The sequence below is a fragment of the Daphnia carinata genome, chromosome 9 (assembly GCF_022539665.2).
Source record: "Daphnia carinata strain CSIRO-1 chromosome 9, CSIRO_AGI_Dcar_HiC_V3, whole genome shotgun sequence".
Classification (NCBI taxonomy): domain Eukaryota; kingdom Metazoa; phylum Arthropoda; class Branchiopoda; order Diplostraca; family Daphniidae; genus Daphnia; species Daphnia carinata.
Genome location: NC_081339.1, coordinates 7,348,490 through 7,363,218, shown reverse-complemented (window position 1 = coordinate 7,363,218; position 14,729 = coordinate 7,348,490). Strand labels below are relative to the sequence as shown.

General features: G+C 39.6%; 6 protein-coding genes across 10 annotated transcripts; 3 read left to right on the top strand and 3 right to left on the bottom strand.

Annotated features, from left to right (window-relative positions):
• Positions 1–34: 34 nt before the first annotated feature.
• LOC130700720 (uncharacterized) lies at positions 35–2,207 on the bottom strand. 5 transcript variants are annotated; one of them, XM_059496746.1, is made up of 7 exons: positions 2,008–2,207; positions 1,725–1,927; positions 1,353–1,639; positions 1,165–1,258; positions 903–1,101; positions 344–829; positions 35–284 (listed from the first exon to the last, which is right to left on the bottom strand). In XM_059496746.1, exons 4-6 carry the CDS (start codon positions 1,239–1,241, stop codon positions 404–406), a joined length of 702 nt encoding a protein of 233 aa, XP_059352729.1. In that variant the 5' UTR covers positions 1,242–1,258; positions 1,353–1,639; positions 1,725–1,927; positions 2,008–2,207; the 3' UTR covers positions 35–284; positions 344–403. The 5 variants fall into 5 exon arrangements, with proteins under 5 accessions (XP_059352729.1, XP_059352727.1, XP_057378692.1 ...); XM_059496744.1 differs by having other exon boundaries at positions 1,165–1,263; positions 2,008–2,206; XM_057522709.2 differs by lacking the exon at positions 2,008–2,207 and having other exon boundaries at positions 903–1,113; positions 1,165–1,263; positions 1,725–1,905.
• A 402-nt stretch (positions 2,208–2,609) lies between these two features.
• On the top strand, positions 2,610–5,256 carry LOC130700713 (exosome component 10-like). Its single transcript, XM_057522700.2, has 3 exons — positions 2,610–3,566; positions 3,641–3,784; positions 3,855–5,256. Exons 1-3 carry the CDS (start codon positions 3,201–3,203, stop codon positions 4,884–4,886), a joined length of 1,542 nt encoding a protein of 513 aa, XP_057378683.1. The 5' UTR covers positions 2,610–3,200; the 3' UTR covers positions 4,887–5,256.
• Positions 5,141–6,694, bottom strand: LOC130700721 (uncharacterized). The gene is made up of 5 exons (XM_059496747.1): positions 6,544–6,694; positions 6,205–6,460; positions 5,989–6,111; positions 5,697–5,890; positions 5,141–5,518 (listed from the first exon to the last, which is right to left on the bottom strand). Exons 1-5 carry the CDS (start codon positions 6,580–6,582, stop codon positions 5,375–5,377), a joined length of 756 nt encoding a protein of 251 aa, XP_059352730.1. The 5' UTR covers positions 6,583–6,694; the 3' UTR covers positions 5,141–5,374.
• Positions 6,695–11,043: 4,349 nt separating this feature from the next.
• Positions 11,044–12,293, bottom strand: LOC132088297 (uncharacterized). The gene is made up of 4 exons (XM_059496879.1): positions 11,998–12,293; positions 11,675–11,920; positions 11,480–11,614; positions 11,044–11,420 (listed from the first exon to the last, which is right to left on the bottom strand). Exons 2-4 carry the CDS (start codon positions 11,893–11,895, stop codon positions 11,123–11,125), a joined length of 654 nt encoding a protein of 217 aa, XP_059352862.1. The 5' UTR covers positions 11,896–11,920; positions 11,998–12,293; the 3' UTR covers positions 11,044–11,122.
• Positions 12,240–13,430, top strand: LOC130700727 (aggrecan core protein-like). The gene is made up of 4 exons (XM_057522716.1): positions 12,240–12,300; positions 12,374–12,886; positions 12,949–13,137; positions 13,201–13,430. The coding sequence occupies exons 1-4, from the start codon at positions 12,240–12,242 to the stop codon at positions 13,428–13,430; spliced, it is 993 nt and encodes a 330-aa protein (XP_057378699.1).
• A 333-nt stretch (positions 13,431–13,763) lies between these two features.
• On the top strand, positions 13,764–14,714 carry LOC132088327 (C-type lectin BfL-2-like). Its single transcript, XM_059496992.1, has 5 exons — positions 13,764–13,821; positions 13,882–14,064; positions 14,123–14,193; positions 14,282–14,399; positions 14,464–14,714. Exons 1-5 carry the CDS (start codon positions 13,764–13,766, stop codon positions 14,712–14,714), a joined length of 681 nt encoding a protein of 226 aa, XP_059352975.1.
• Positions 14,715–14,729: the final 15 nt, after the last annotated feature.

Sequence of the window (14,729 nt, the reverse complement as noted above, 5' to 3'; positions counted from 1 at the left end):
CAATCACGTAGTCAAAATATGGTGATACACACGATTGGTGTAGTTCATTTGATTTTTTTATCGGATTTAGGCCGACACAGAATCACTATACAAGCAAAATAGTACAAGCCTGTAATGCAGTTAAAGGAAAACTACTGCTCAACTTCACGGAATTTGTTTACAATTACCCAAATACCTAAACGAAAACCACGACAAATACGATGTCTAGTCGTTACAGTTGGATAGTAGCATTTGACTCTTTTCCATTTGTTGGATTATTAATAAAAAAGCACTCGTGGAATGATCTAAAATAAAATTTGAAAAAAGAACGTCTAAGGAAAAATTGAAAATAATATCGAATCACCTAAATATTAGCTCCGGACGGACTCACAAAGTGGGCAGTTTTGAATTTCGAAAAGTGGTATTATCCTTGACTTAAATTCACTCGACATTTTCCATTCTGGGATCGGCGGCTTCCGGGACCGCAAGGTCTTAACCCAGCTACTGCAACCGATCTGCCTGCAGATCTACGATCGGCTTTTTCATCCTGCGGATCCTCATTGGTAATCAAATTGTCTAAGGCATTATGAGGTCTAGGAACCCTATTTAAAACACTTGGTTGACATCCGATGTGATTTGTGATGTAACGCTCCAACGTTTCCCCTTGAGGGCAAGGACCTTGCGTCCCTAACTCCCAACATTGATTGTCACTCGTTTCCGTTGATCCTTCATAATCAGCACTCCAGAAAACGTAGAAGCCGTTGGCCAAACATCCGTCAGGAAGTGGCTGGCAAATCGGCACAGTCATTCCATCGGGTAATGCAAACCATTCTCCATTTTTACAGGGTCCCTGATCAGTGCATAACACATCAATTTAACAAATTATTTAAATATTAATCACGGAAAATTTCTGCCTCTCAAACCTGGGTGTTTTGTTGATAACATTCTTGAGTTTCAACTGAATACAGCAACAGACTGCTATCACAATCACAGATTCCATCATTTTCAACTTCAGGGTCTGCATAAAAGAGTTGGTTGTTTTTGCACGGTCCTTTTGTCATCACTTCGTAACATTGTCCGTCAGGTACATGGTATTTTTCGTTCCACGAAACGCAGCCAAATCTATTTGAATAACTATTGATCACTTTCCAAAACGAAATATTGTGTGAAATGCAGAAATCTTACATTGGTGAATCATTATTGATGATCAATGAAGATTGAATTGATGGATCAAAATTTTCTGGTGAAAATCGCTCTTCCATTGGGTAACGAGATAAGTCTTCACTAGTGAAAGAGAAAAGAAATAATGATAACTGTAGAAGGTTGGCCATTAGGAGAGTAAGTAAAGACTCCGCCATTTTATGAACGCGTACCAATTAAAACTATTCAGATACTGGTCGCCACAAAACGGTTGAGAATTGACGAACGCGTTGTAGGCGTATTTACAGTTTACATCACTGTAATGTTGAAAAAACCTTTGATCCTGAAACCGTATCCGCTATGGAAATCTGAGTTCAATCCAAATCACAGATTATTGCTTGTCCAGTTGGTGGTATTGCACTACGACTGTCTTTGGTTTTCGTATTTTTTTTTTCGATCATACGAGATCAACCGTGTTGTTTATATAATGGGCAAACGCGATGTGCGTTTTGTTAGGGAACTGAGAATATAAAACGATAATCAACAACGTACCTCAGGTAATAGATAATAATTTGGTATGTTAAACCGATGTTCTAATGATTTACCTTTTTCAACATTTTGAAGTATGATGTCTGCCCATTTTCCATGTGTTCTGAATAAGATGATAATTTTTTCTAGTATTTTTGGGAAATTCCAGCTGAGCAATCAAATTTTCCATCCTGGTGTAGCATACAGTCATTTGTTTTCCCTTTACATCCTCTCTTCAATTTGCCGATTTTGTCTTCTGCAATGGGCATATTTTAGCTACCTGAACAATAAGTCGCAAGTTTTTACTGAAGATATCCTACATTATATGACCTAAAATGGATCATTTTCTGTATTGATTACGATTGTAGATGAACCCAAAGGTCATTGGGAATTTGAGTCATGCGATAGCCATCAGGTTTTTCCAGCCACAGGCACATTTTTGGTGTCATCATCATGTAGGAACAATGCACAGAAGTGAACATGCAGCACATTAACTACCATTAATAAGAAGTTGGGTACAAATCCATTGTAGCTTTTGAATTACTATGATTTCTATAACTGCTCCTAGTATTGGATCTTCAATATACGTCACATGGTTACGATTATATACAGTATACTACGCTATTACCATTTTTACAGGATAGTAGGATGAATCCTTAAAAAATCCTAACTTACTGGCCAGGTCGGCTAACGAATTTCAATGAAACCAATTTATTTCAGAATCCTCAGCGAGTATCTCTGCAACATGTTAACAATCAAATCGGTGTCTTCACCTTGTCATCTAGCAAAAACGCGCCAAGGTTCGACGACGTCCGCTAGATTGCGCTCATTAGGGCGTTTGATCCAGGGTGAATACTGACCATGGGCTCACGGCCTGACAGCACGATGATTGATGGCGGTTGCTTGATGGTCCCGACTCCCGAGAAAGTTGTATTCCTTTTATCCCTAACCATGAAAAATCACTTCAGTAAGAGCGCGGTTTTCGATGTCGGTTGTGTAACATCTTACCCCCCTTCGTTTCTTGCGAAGCAGGACGTGATCTGCTGCATCATTCGATGTCCTAGATAATTGGAAGTAGCATACCCCTGTAATTTATGGTGATGGTTTAAAATATATGCATGCTCTTCCTAGTATTTATAAGGCACGTCCCTTACCTGACACGAGTCTTTGTCGTTCAGGTACGTCTTTATCGAGATATAACGGAAATAGCCGAAATTCAATAAACAGTGTGACAGAAAAATGGGGAGAATGGAAGATGGTTATCAACGATACAGCCAATTTCAGACATCTGCATGACTTAACTTTGATTGTGACAAAGTTTAAAAATGACCGGAACCGGACGTGTGTTCCGATTCTAACGAGATGTAAATCTGTCTGTCCATTTCTCGACAAATGTTTTGTTTTTTTGTTGCCTTTTGCCCCCCCCCCCCCCTCCCTATTTTTGTACGTGTAATACTCTTCTCTCATTGGTCCAACGCTCGACAGAACAATAACAATGTGACCTGTGATACGTGGGACGTTTGTTAGCATTGTCCCTGTCCATAGCTCCCAATATGGCCAGTGTTGTGCAAAGTAATTCTACTTCCAACGCAAGAAGTAAATTAAAAGACAAGGCAGATATACAAAAACCACAAGTGAATTTTAAAGAAAAGATTAACAATGATCCTCAACCATTTCTCCATAAACTGAAGGAAAAGCCGTATTCCTTAAACCCCCTGTCGTTCCAAGAGCGTGACAGCCATCCTTATGAATTTGAATTGGAAAACTTTACACCAGATCCGATATTTCTGGACGTGAAAAATGACGTACCTCTTTTTCCTCTTTCAAAAACTCCTCTAATTATAGTTGATAGCACTGAAAGATTTGAACACCTTTTACAAGATCTCTTGTTGCAGACAGTAATAGCGGTAGATTTAGAGGTAACCCAACATAATTGGTAAATGACATGGATTACCTTTATACATTTGTACTTAACATTTGGTTTGCTTTCCAGCATCATGATTCTAGATCATATCAAGGTATCACCTGTTTGATGCAAATTTCTACTTGCAAGTCAGACTACATCGTTGACACTCTCAAATTGTGGGATCAGCTACAACCATTAAATCAGGTCTTCTGCAATCCAAAAATTCTTAAGGTATCATCACTAAAAACAGCCACTACAATAGATAATACAACAAGTTATACTTAATAGCCATATTGTATAGATATTTCAAGCAGCTGAAAACGATGTTTTGTGGCTTCAACGAGATTTTGGGATTTATGTTGTCAATCTTTTTGACACATGTCAAGCAGCATCTGTATTGGGGTTTGAAAGAAAAGGTTTGGCTTTCCTTCTACAGCATTATTGCCAAATTCGTATCAGCAAATGTTACCAGCGAGCTGATTGGCGAATCCGTCCGCTGTCTAAAGAAATGTTAAACTACGCGCGCGGAGACACACACTACCTTATCTACATCTATGAAAGACTGAAGCAAGATCTTAACTCATGCCGGCTTCGTGGTAAGCTTGAGAGCTCCATAAGAGAAGAAGGAAAAGAAGGATTTCTCGAAAAATGTCAGGAGCTAAAAAGTTCCAAAGCAAATCAGACCACAGCTAAAAATACGGGTGTTAAACGAATGTTAGAAGTTTGGAAGAATAGTCGATCCATATGTCTGAGGCGTTATAAGGTTCCACCAAAAGAAACATATTTGAAATCATACAATAACTTGGCCCAAAAAAACAAGAATTTCAACAAACAACAATTATACGCCCTACAAGAGCTTTGTGCTTGGAGAGATCGTGTAGCGCGTGATGAGGATGAGAGCCCTAATTTCGTGATACCAAATTACATGCTGGTGAAAATTACTTATCATCTTCCAAATAATCAAGAGGGTTTGCTTCACTGTTGCTCTCATGCACCTTTCGTTCAGCAACATTTACTTCATATACATGGAATCATGTTGAAAGCAAGAGCAATTAATATTTCCTCATCTGCTTCAAAGGAAGCAAGGACTACAAGCGAAACAAAACAACAGTACAAGAACGACAGAAAAAGAAAGAGAACATTTACCTTTGCTGAATCGTCAAAGTCACGACGTCTCACGAAGAATCGGGCCGTTAAAGATGTTTCGTCAATATTAAAGAAGTCAGCTCGGGTCAGAAAGACCTCCAGGGTGGAACTCACCAATCTAGCTTGTGAAAAGAAAAGCTGTGCCACAACAAAGAAAGAAAAGCCTAGTCAAAGTCAAAACATGTAGAACACGATCAGCTGCCGATTTGGTGCACCAGCTTGATACTATTATATTAAAATCAGCAACGGTCTCTATCGTGAAGACATGCAACACATAAATAATTCATTGATGTAATCTTGCTCAAGGTTTTAATTACTGTTAACTCCTTTTCTAGGAGGCGTAATGTTTAATTCTCTGTGCTGACCATATTGCAATAATCACGGATACCAAACCTGAACTGCCTCAACGTATCGCGTATTGACTGTTGGCATTGGCAGCGAACAAGTTGCATATTGTGTTTCATGCTTAATTCGAAAGGAGTTTGCAGATATTTGTATTGTAATTGAACTAAAATCAGTCCGTTTTAAGGAAACGAAATAAATACTACAGATCGTCACATCGAGATATGTAGTCTGTGGTGCATCGACGAATTAATGACGACCTTTAACGGTAGGGATGGGTACAGGAATACGTGTCATGATTGGCTAAATGCATCTGTTAAAGGTACAAGACCTTTATGGGTATGTGGCGGTGTAATGGCGATATGATGTCCAATGGCATTTCAAGACAGCGTTTGCTGCTGTGCTAGTTGCAATAATTTGCATGTATCCCATTTCGGTTCTAGGTGTGTCCGACACGGCCCCAATCTTACCGGTTTGCTAAAACCAAGCAAGAAGATAAAAACATTAAATACAGGACGCTTTCGCAAAAGAGTAGGGCTCAAAAACACGCATATCCACCATGGCAAGCGAACAAAACGGATGCGATACTTGAATGATACAATAGCTGCTCGTAAAGTTTTACTTCTAAATTCCAGAATGTGCGTAAGATATTTACCGTAAAAACAGCCATGTCTGTTAGGACAGTACAAAGCAGCATGACCCGGGTGTTGACCGGTGAGTTGGCCGTGATTCCAATGACGGCTGTCTGTTCAGGTTCGGGGAATTTGATTTCGATGGTTCCATGATTGGCTTGCGATGCTCTCTTGCACGGTCCGAGTCCATCGGTGGCAATATTAGTCGTAAGGCATTCTAACATAAGGTGAAAAAATAATAATTAACGAAGCGTATTAACTAGTATCAGTATCAAATTTGATAAACAATTGCTCTGAAGGCAAATCATAGCTTACCAAGTGCTGATGGAGTCAAGGAAATGAGTGCTTGTCTGTTGAATCGTTTTTTCCACCACTTTAGTCCACCGTGATCAGCAACTGAGTCGTAACCCCTCCATGAAGGCACCTGTTCATCATCATCTACGGAGCCTGAATAAACGGGAAGAATTGAATTACGACTCACGTTCTGCGAGCGTAAGAGAACCCGTGGTGGGTCTAATTTGATTATCTCACCTGATGAAACCGAAGGCATATTGTAGGGCCATCCAAATGCTTTTGGTTCTTCGTCAATCAGATCGGTGCGGAGGAGAGGGTCTTGTTGTGGCATCAAAAACTGATAGGGCAAAGGAGCCCTAGCGTAAAGACCTAATGGGAAAGTGTTCGCAGGCGTCATTGAAGGTACCAATAAAATCTGTTTGGATTGGCGGGCCGTCGAAGCAGGCAGTTCCTCTTCGGCAGCAGATACCATCAGGTAGCTAGCCGCAACAATCTAGAATAGCATTTACATAAGAAAGAATTGCATTATTCTAAGTCTGAACATCGAAATAATTTCAAACAATTTAAAGATATTACCATTAACAATGAAACAGGTCCGAACTTCGGAGTCGCCATTTTCTGATGAGGATATGGAATGGAAGTCGGTAGCTGTCTACAGTCGAATTCGCTAGTAGGATCGCAGAGGAAGGATGCAAGTGAACTAACCGCTACCGACGGACCGCCCTGCTTATATAGGTAGGGGGAGAGGATACATAATCATTGGATCTGTACACATGCATTTTTTTTTGCCTTTTGTTTGCAGGTGTTTTGCCTCCCTACGAATTTTTATTTCTCAATTTTCTTTTTGCGTGTTTTCTTTTTCCTTTTTAAATGCGCTTCATTTTGGGGCATCAGTAGCTGTAATCATCAGTCGATCATTCACTGACACACTGGATGTGACGAAAAGGACATTCTTCTGTGAGTAAAACGAATTGGGACATTGGGAAATAGTTATTGTTCTTAGTGAACTAATTCCAAAATTAGAATGAATCAAAACCTTTCTTTTCGGTTCCGGGTTCTGCAATTGCTTTTAGGGTCGAACTTTACCAATGGCCAGACTTGTAGTCAAACCGGTTTTACCGTGACATAGTTCAACGTCCGCTCCTATTTTCTTACGTAATAACGCAAGGAAATTAAAAACACATAAAATGAAAACCGGACTATTCATTCACATGCAATTTCAAAAATAAAAATCGTAAGAAAAACATGAGGAATGCTTAACACGAACGCACTGTAGGCGTCTTCCGTGATATTTCAAGAAACACTCTTCTTCGAGCGCAATCCTTTCGATACGCATATAGGAAACGAGATTATTATTATTTTATTTTCTTCATTCTTAATTTTATTTGTTTATCAATAGTACCTGTATGACGGTCCACAAATTCACAGGTCATGCATGAGTTTTCGCGTTTAGAATCTTCCTATGAATGGTATCAGATTTCTGTTAGATGTACAGAAAATGATGCAAAAATTATACGGGGTGCTCGTCACGAAATATATCAATTACCAGTTTTCATTTTTTGAACTCTTTATAGCCAATAGCTATTCGTAACTCTACATTTTCTAATGTGATTTCTATCTCTTGACCCTTCCTATTCATTTGAACAATGTCGTTGACCGTGATATGGTACCCTAAAGGGAAAACGTGCACATAAAAAAACTCACCTAACAGGTTTGGTCATTTTGAGTCTATAGCACGCGCATAATTCTTGCGGTGTACGCTAGCACAAAAATCGAAATGAGAAAACAGGTTAACACATCCCAATGTGCCTAGAGTGTTTATGAATGCCGCTGTAATGTTGAAATACCTAAAACAAATTCTGTACGCTGCTCTTATTGTTAACAAAAGAAAGAAATACCAAAAAAATCGTCTTAATGCATTTACCATAATCCACAAAACATAATTCACAGCCTACCTGGAAACACACAAAAACAGACTATAAACCATTAACACAAAGGGTACAAAGAAGGTAGCATTTTAACCATACGTAATATACGTTGTCTTTACACACACGATATTAATAGATGACCGTATTTTCATGAACGTGGATTGCATCACCTTAGCAGATAAGAAACAGGAATGGATGCACAACTTCCACAATCAGACGAGGTAAGAACGACCCAGACAGACAGTGTAATTGGAAATTTATTTGTGAACTCCCGCAATATGCTCATCAATCATCCAGCTGGCCCACCCCTTACAACAAAAATCGTAGCAGGGAACCATGATCCTGCATAATGATGATCATTTTCTTTATTCCATATTGTTTCACGGGCGAATCGTATATAAAAAAACAAAAACAGAATATAATAAGTTCGGAATCGAAATTATAATTAACAAGGACCCTCGACGGTGTTCTGAGCCTCCCTTCTTCAAAACATGGGGTATCCCATCACGCACGCAAAGTTTTTGTTTTGCATCAGACAGACCTAGGGCGATTGAAGATCATCTTTTAATACATGATTTCCTTGCAGTATAGTTTGCATTGCTGAATTATCATCTAGTTGATTCGGAAAAGTTAAAATGTCGTTCGTGAAAGTTAAAATAATATTCGGCACACAGATGATGCGCACAGCGCAGTTCAAAAAAAAAAATTTCTAGATTGAATCGTGTAATTTTGTAGCCTATTTGAATAAAAAGGATATTCGAGCGGTATCCATTTCTTTAAGCATTAAGCCCGCAAGAAAGATTCTTTTGAATTTAGATGTTTGTTGTTCTTTTTTCTATAACCAGTCATTGTACTTTTCCGGAAAGACTAGACTATAATTGTGATGGGCACTTTGAATATTTTTACTCAATGGATGAAAACCCTTGTCCGGCTACGGAACATCATACATGCAAATGACTTATGAGTTACATCACACGAAGTGCTGCTTGAATTGGACGCAACATATTTTGATTGTTCAATTTTAACATAAAAATTGCCATTGGGTACTCGTTACGACGTGTCCAACGGCTTCTCAGTTGCAAATGTAATTTTTTTAATTTCTCTTGTAGCAATTCTCTTTCAAACCTGAAAGCATCTAAGTAAAGTTGGATAGGTTCAAATCCATTACCTGTTGGCCTAATTTTACTAGAAAATGATGCGGAACGTTCTGACTGCAGAATTAAACGTTACCGGACACGATACCGCTAACTTTAAAAACGATCAATCAATCTGAATTACCTCTCCATTTGCCAACAGCTCCTTAAAATCAAGTCTTTGACGAAGGAATTAACTACCTTTGACTGTAGGTTAACAAGGTTTGATATTACGTTTCTTTGCAACAAACAATTAACGTCAACGAAATGTGTGCTTTTAACGACGGTAGGGAGGAGCCCATTAGTAATACTGCAATATCATTTAATAAATATGTGAAAGCAACAATTATCAACAGTATCAATTTGAAAATTATCTTAAATTCCAGTTTCCGAGATGTAACGTTTGTTGTCTGGCCACAAGCATCATGCAAATTTTAACGTGAAGAACGACTTTTGAGCACTTAGCTAGGCAACATTTATTGCATGGCGTTTTTATACAATCAAAATTTTAGTTACATAATTTCATTTACTTTTTTCAAACAATTTTAATTTATTCGTTCAGTAAAATGGAAACGCGTTAAGATTTCAAATATCAAATTTTGGTGAAAAACGGATACCGTAACATCAAATACTTCCATTCACGCAAACAAACGTGAGTGATTTGCCTTCCGCAAGGCAAGCGCAATAGGTTTATCGAAGCCATCACAGTCCGTTACGTGCGAAAATATGCAATTTAAATACTCTAAAAATAATAATTCATCTTTTAAATGCGGGCAAACTCACGTGATGGATTTCAAACTGAGGGCTGGATTTGATACGAGGAAGTAGCAGAATTTCAACACGACGTTTCCTATGCTGATAAGATAACATGACTGAAACAACTCGATAGGACAATGGAAATTCCCGTGAAGGACTTAATTAGAAAATCAAGTTGCACTTCACGCTCATGAAGACTAACGGTGTACTCAGCATCATATGCCAAAACACGGGAAAAACGGTACTGGTTGCTTCACCATGCCTCATCCCAATTTCATCACTTGGCTTAACTCTGGTCGTGAGATGTTTGCCAAGATGGAATCCAACCGCCATTCTCCACCAAAAATCAATGACTCATCAGAAAGAACAGTTAATTGCAAGAACGAGTGACGTACGTTCAATAGGTTAATTATAATTCGAGATAATCACTTGAATGTTTGCAACACTTTGGAAACACATAAATGATGTCCCACTTGACATTTACTAGACGCACAGTTCTAGATCTAACCACTGACAAGACCACGCTAAAACTGAAAGAAATTGCTACAGTCTAGCCCTGCGACAGGTAATCTTTAAACAGAGGCAGAGTAAGGAAATGAAAAAGATTGCAGTGGTTATGTAACGCCACGTGCGGTAAAACAAAATGCGTACCATCCCCACTGCAGAAAGGATATAACGATTTCCTGAGAAACCCATGGAAGGAGTCAGGGTAACAAAAAATTGAAGGCCAAAATCTTGCGAAATTGATCTAATAAGAACATATCACAATCGATTTAAAGTAAGATAAACAAGGTTGACGCGCTCAAAAGTAGGCCGTCTAATTCTTTGTTGTTCCATTACAAGAATCGTAGGTAGACGCAGGGTGTGGTATGGACACCTGTGCACATCTGGGAATACGATCCACTTGGCTAAAAAGCCATTAACAAAACCCGCTATTTCGTGATACAAGTCATTTTTACTATGAGAAAAAGGTCAACAAACACGGAAATAGGTGAACCTAGGTCAAGAAAAAAACTACCTGTTATTAGTATTGTCTGCAAATGTTCACTTCAGTCAAAGTTGAAAGGGAAAGCATGAAAGAATAAAGAAGGATCACTGACCTAGGGCACGTCACTTGATGGGCGTATTTATTTCATACATCTGATAACTATCGATATACCGTTATAAACGAAAATTTGGAACTACATTTTTATTTCACGTTAAGGAAAATATACAGAGTTTTGAGTTTTTCAATAAATAATTAAATTGAATGATGGACGGATGTGCTGATTGGGGCTTTCACTAAAAAAAGAGGCTCACTCTTTTATGAAATAATTTCAATTGTTTACATGGCTATGCTTAGTCCCGTCTCGGACCTTTTGGTCCGCGTGAACAAATGGCAACGGTAAAAGGCAGTGGAGTGCATCTCATAATGAAAATAGTTTTAGTCGTAACTGGAAGAAATGTAGTTGTTTGCACCGTCACTGTCGTCCTTTCGATTTGTACCACATTGAAGAATGCTCTGATGGAATCAGTTAAACCTGTACTACTTTGGCCGCTAACACCATCGTCCTTATGTGCTGGATCAGCCCAGGAAGCTTCCAATCTCATGTTTGAATTCGCTTCTAGGTTATCCGGCATGGCTGTCGGTTCCACTCTATAAACGAATAACATAAATCAATATGAACATTCAATTAGTTTGAAACAAGGTCGTACTTTAACGTGACTGTGGGCTGCAATTGTACGAGAGCATCAGCTTCACCCATCTCATCGTCAAATGTGAGTACTTCAGGCTGTTCCATTTGGAAGATACGCCCGTTTTCGTCTTGGCCTCTCGGTTGAAGTCGGCAACTAATGAAAATTCATGATTAACACTTAATCGATACATTGACTATAGTTTAAAATAATTACGGTCCAGTGACGTTGACGAGTCTGGCACAGACAACAGAAGGGAGCCATTGCGTTGTAACTTGAGTCTCGGTCAACGTAGAAGTTTGTGTCGTGTAACTAAACAGCGGGAAATTCATTCTTAGAGCTGAGAATAAATTCACACCCTGAGTTTGTTCGACAGGGACTGCCAGGCTTTCTCCAGTTAACACAAGGAAACAGGTCAAAGCTAGTAGAGTGGTCATCCTCGTGATTCCTCGACGAAACAATCTGAAAATTCAGGTGGACAGTTGCGAGGTTGGTGAAAGAATGACATAGAAGTCCAGGTGAAACCTCAATTTTAATACCTGTGAGTGAATTGGTGAGTTTGAACTCGTTTGACCTCATTCTCTAAAGGAATACCTTTATAATACGTGTAGGAAGCGAATGCTATTGGCGCTCAGGTGTTGACCTCTTCCAACCTTTGCACCTCAATCAAAGGTCAGGTTTTGTTTGAAACAATTTAATGCCAATGAACGCGGAAGTCGGGGACCCTATCGTCCTATAAAAAGCGAGACGCAAATGTCTTAAATCACATCAGTCGCTGAAAATGCAGAGCTTCACAATCTTGTTCTCCATCTTCGTCGGTGTTTGCCTCGTCTTCGCTTCTGGTAAAACAATTTTTAAACATTTATCATTTTTTAAATGTCTGTAGATTAAACTATGAACTAAAAACGGTTATAGGCAAAGCACACCATGAAGAAGGGCATTTCGAATCTATCGTAGACCAAGCTCACGAATCAACGGTAGAAAAGACTGAAGGTAACGCTGAGTTAAACGACGATGCCAAAAAGGCGTTGCTACCCATGTTGGCTATGAAGCCATTGGTGGTGGCTTCTGGTCTGCTGGCTGGTAGCATGTTACCTAATAAAAAGAGGCCTAATCCAAGCCCTGGTAAACCTGTTGAAAACAACGTTGTGGTAGCAATTGGCAACAGCGATAACGTTGAGAAAAGCGAAGATGAATCAAGGAAATTATTGCTACCTCTTCTGGCTATGAAGCCTCTGTTTGTCGCAAGTATGTTGGCTGGGAATAAATTGCCATCTCCAGGAATTGGCATCACCATTACTAAACATGAATCGGCTACTAATTCACCGGTTAGCAGTACGACAGCACCTCAACCGACGCCGCAACCGACGCCTCAACCGACGCTTCCACCAATCCCAACCCCTACGCCTCCAGGTCCAGGTGCTAACAGTAAGTTCGTGTTTTGCATTTTTTGGTTGATGTTGTTGCTGAATTTCATGATTTTGTTTTAGCTTGTCCTTCTCTGAACGGTTTCCCTTGTTATCGGCTTCCATCCGGGTGCGTCTGTATGATCAGTAATCAAAAACCATGGATCGATGCTCTGAGTTATTGCGCAGCCAACGGCCGTAAACTAGTCAGCATCCAATCGCAAGCTAAGAAAATGGAACTTCTAACTTATTTACCTTCTCTGATCGGCACAGGTATATTCATCGGTTAGAAATATCTGTTAATCTTTTTTTAAACTTACCGATTGCAATTTGAAGGAGTCGATGATATCTTTCAATTCGTCGGTTTCTGGACGTCCGGCATTTACGCTTTGACCGCGTACACTTGGGCCAGCATCCCGGAATATTTTACCTTCACTGATTGGCGCGCCGGAGAACCAGATATTACGAATCTTCCTCGTGCCACTTGCATTCGTGCTGTGCCAACATCTCGTTACCAATGGGATGATATCGATTGCGGCCAATTCTTGCCTTTCCTTTGCGAATAAGTTGGGAGCCCATCGTCTTGTGCTTTTACCTTTATCGCACTTATTTCTAATTTATTTTCCGATAGTGCAATTTCATACTTTTCTCATTTCAATACAATCTTGACTGCCAACAACAGCTACGTGATTCTTAATTCCAAATAGCCAGAGGTTATTGATCTGAACAGTTTATGGGACAAGGGTCTTTAACCTTTCTTGACCTACCTTTAAGAGTTCGTTGTTAAAACAAGCTCGTAAACGGCAAGTGGCTTTGTTTTCAAAGGCGGAAATCGATAAGACTGCTTGGTATAAATAGGGAAGCGAAAGAGTCTTGGAATTCATTCAGCTCTGGACATCATGGAACACAGGAAGGCTTTTTTCTTCTCCGCTCTTTGTTTTCTCGTCTTGGTTTCTGGTAAGATTAATTGAAAATAGCATTAAGATAAATTGAAATTGACATGTTTTTACCACACAGGTAACGAAGCCAACAATGGGGACGATCGATTTTTGTCCGGAATCGATATTATCATAGACAAGCCGGACTTGACTACTTCTCCTCGGCCGATCGTTCCCACAACTCAAACGACTCCACGTCCGACAACTCGAACAACTCCACTTCCGCCAACCCCACCAACTCAGAAGCCACCAAATCCTAACGGTATACGTACCTAATATCTAATAGGATCTTTGTAAATAATAATAATATATCCGTTCAGAGTGTTCCAATCTTCAGGGTTTCCCTTGCTATAAGTTGCCAACAGGTTGCGTTTGCCCTATGAATAGACAGGTAAATGCAAATTAAACTCGTCTCTTTTAATGCTACAAGCTGAGCGTTAATTCAAATTAATCCTATTTTACACTTCAAAATTCTAAAGACACCGTGGATAGATGCCCACAATTTTTGCAAAGCTAACGGCCGGTCCCTCATAAGCTTCAAATCAGCCGCTAAACAGACCGAATTTGAAACTTATTTGCCTTCCATAATAGGAAAAGGTAAATCACTTTCTTGTTTAAGATTATCAACGTTAGTAAAAGCTGCTTTTTTTCCTTCATACAGATAACCTGTTCACGACAATTGGATTTTGGACGTCGGGATTGTTCTGTTTAGAGGCATCAACTTTGTGCTCGATGAAGAACACCTGGGCCTGGGCTGCTACACGCGAGGAGTTTAGCTATACCAACTGGTTAGCAGGTGAACCGAACATGAGCAGCTCGCCAAAAGGTGCGTGCGTCCGTGCAGTGCCCACCGTCAGGTACCAGTGGGACGACATTGATTGCGGCCAGTTCCTCCCCTTCATCTGCGAATGAAGCTATTTGCAACAT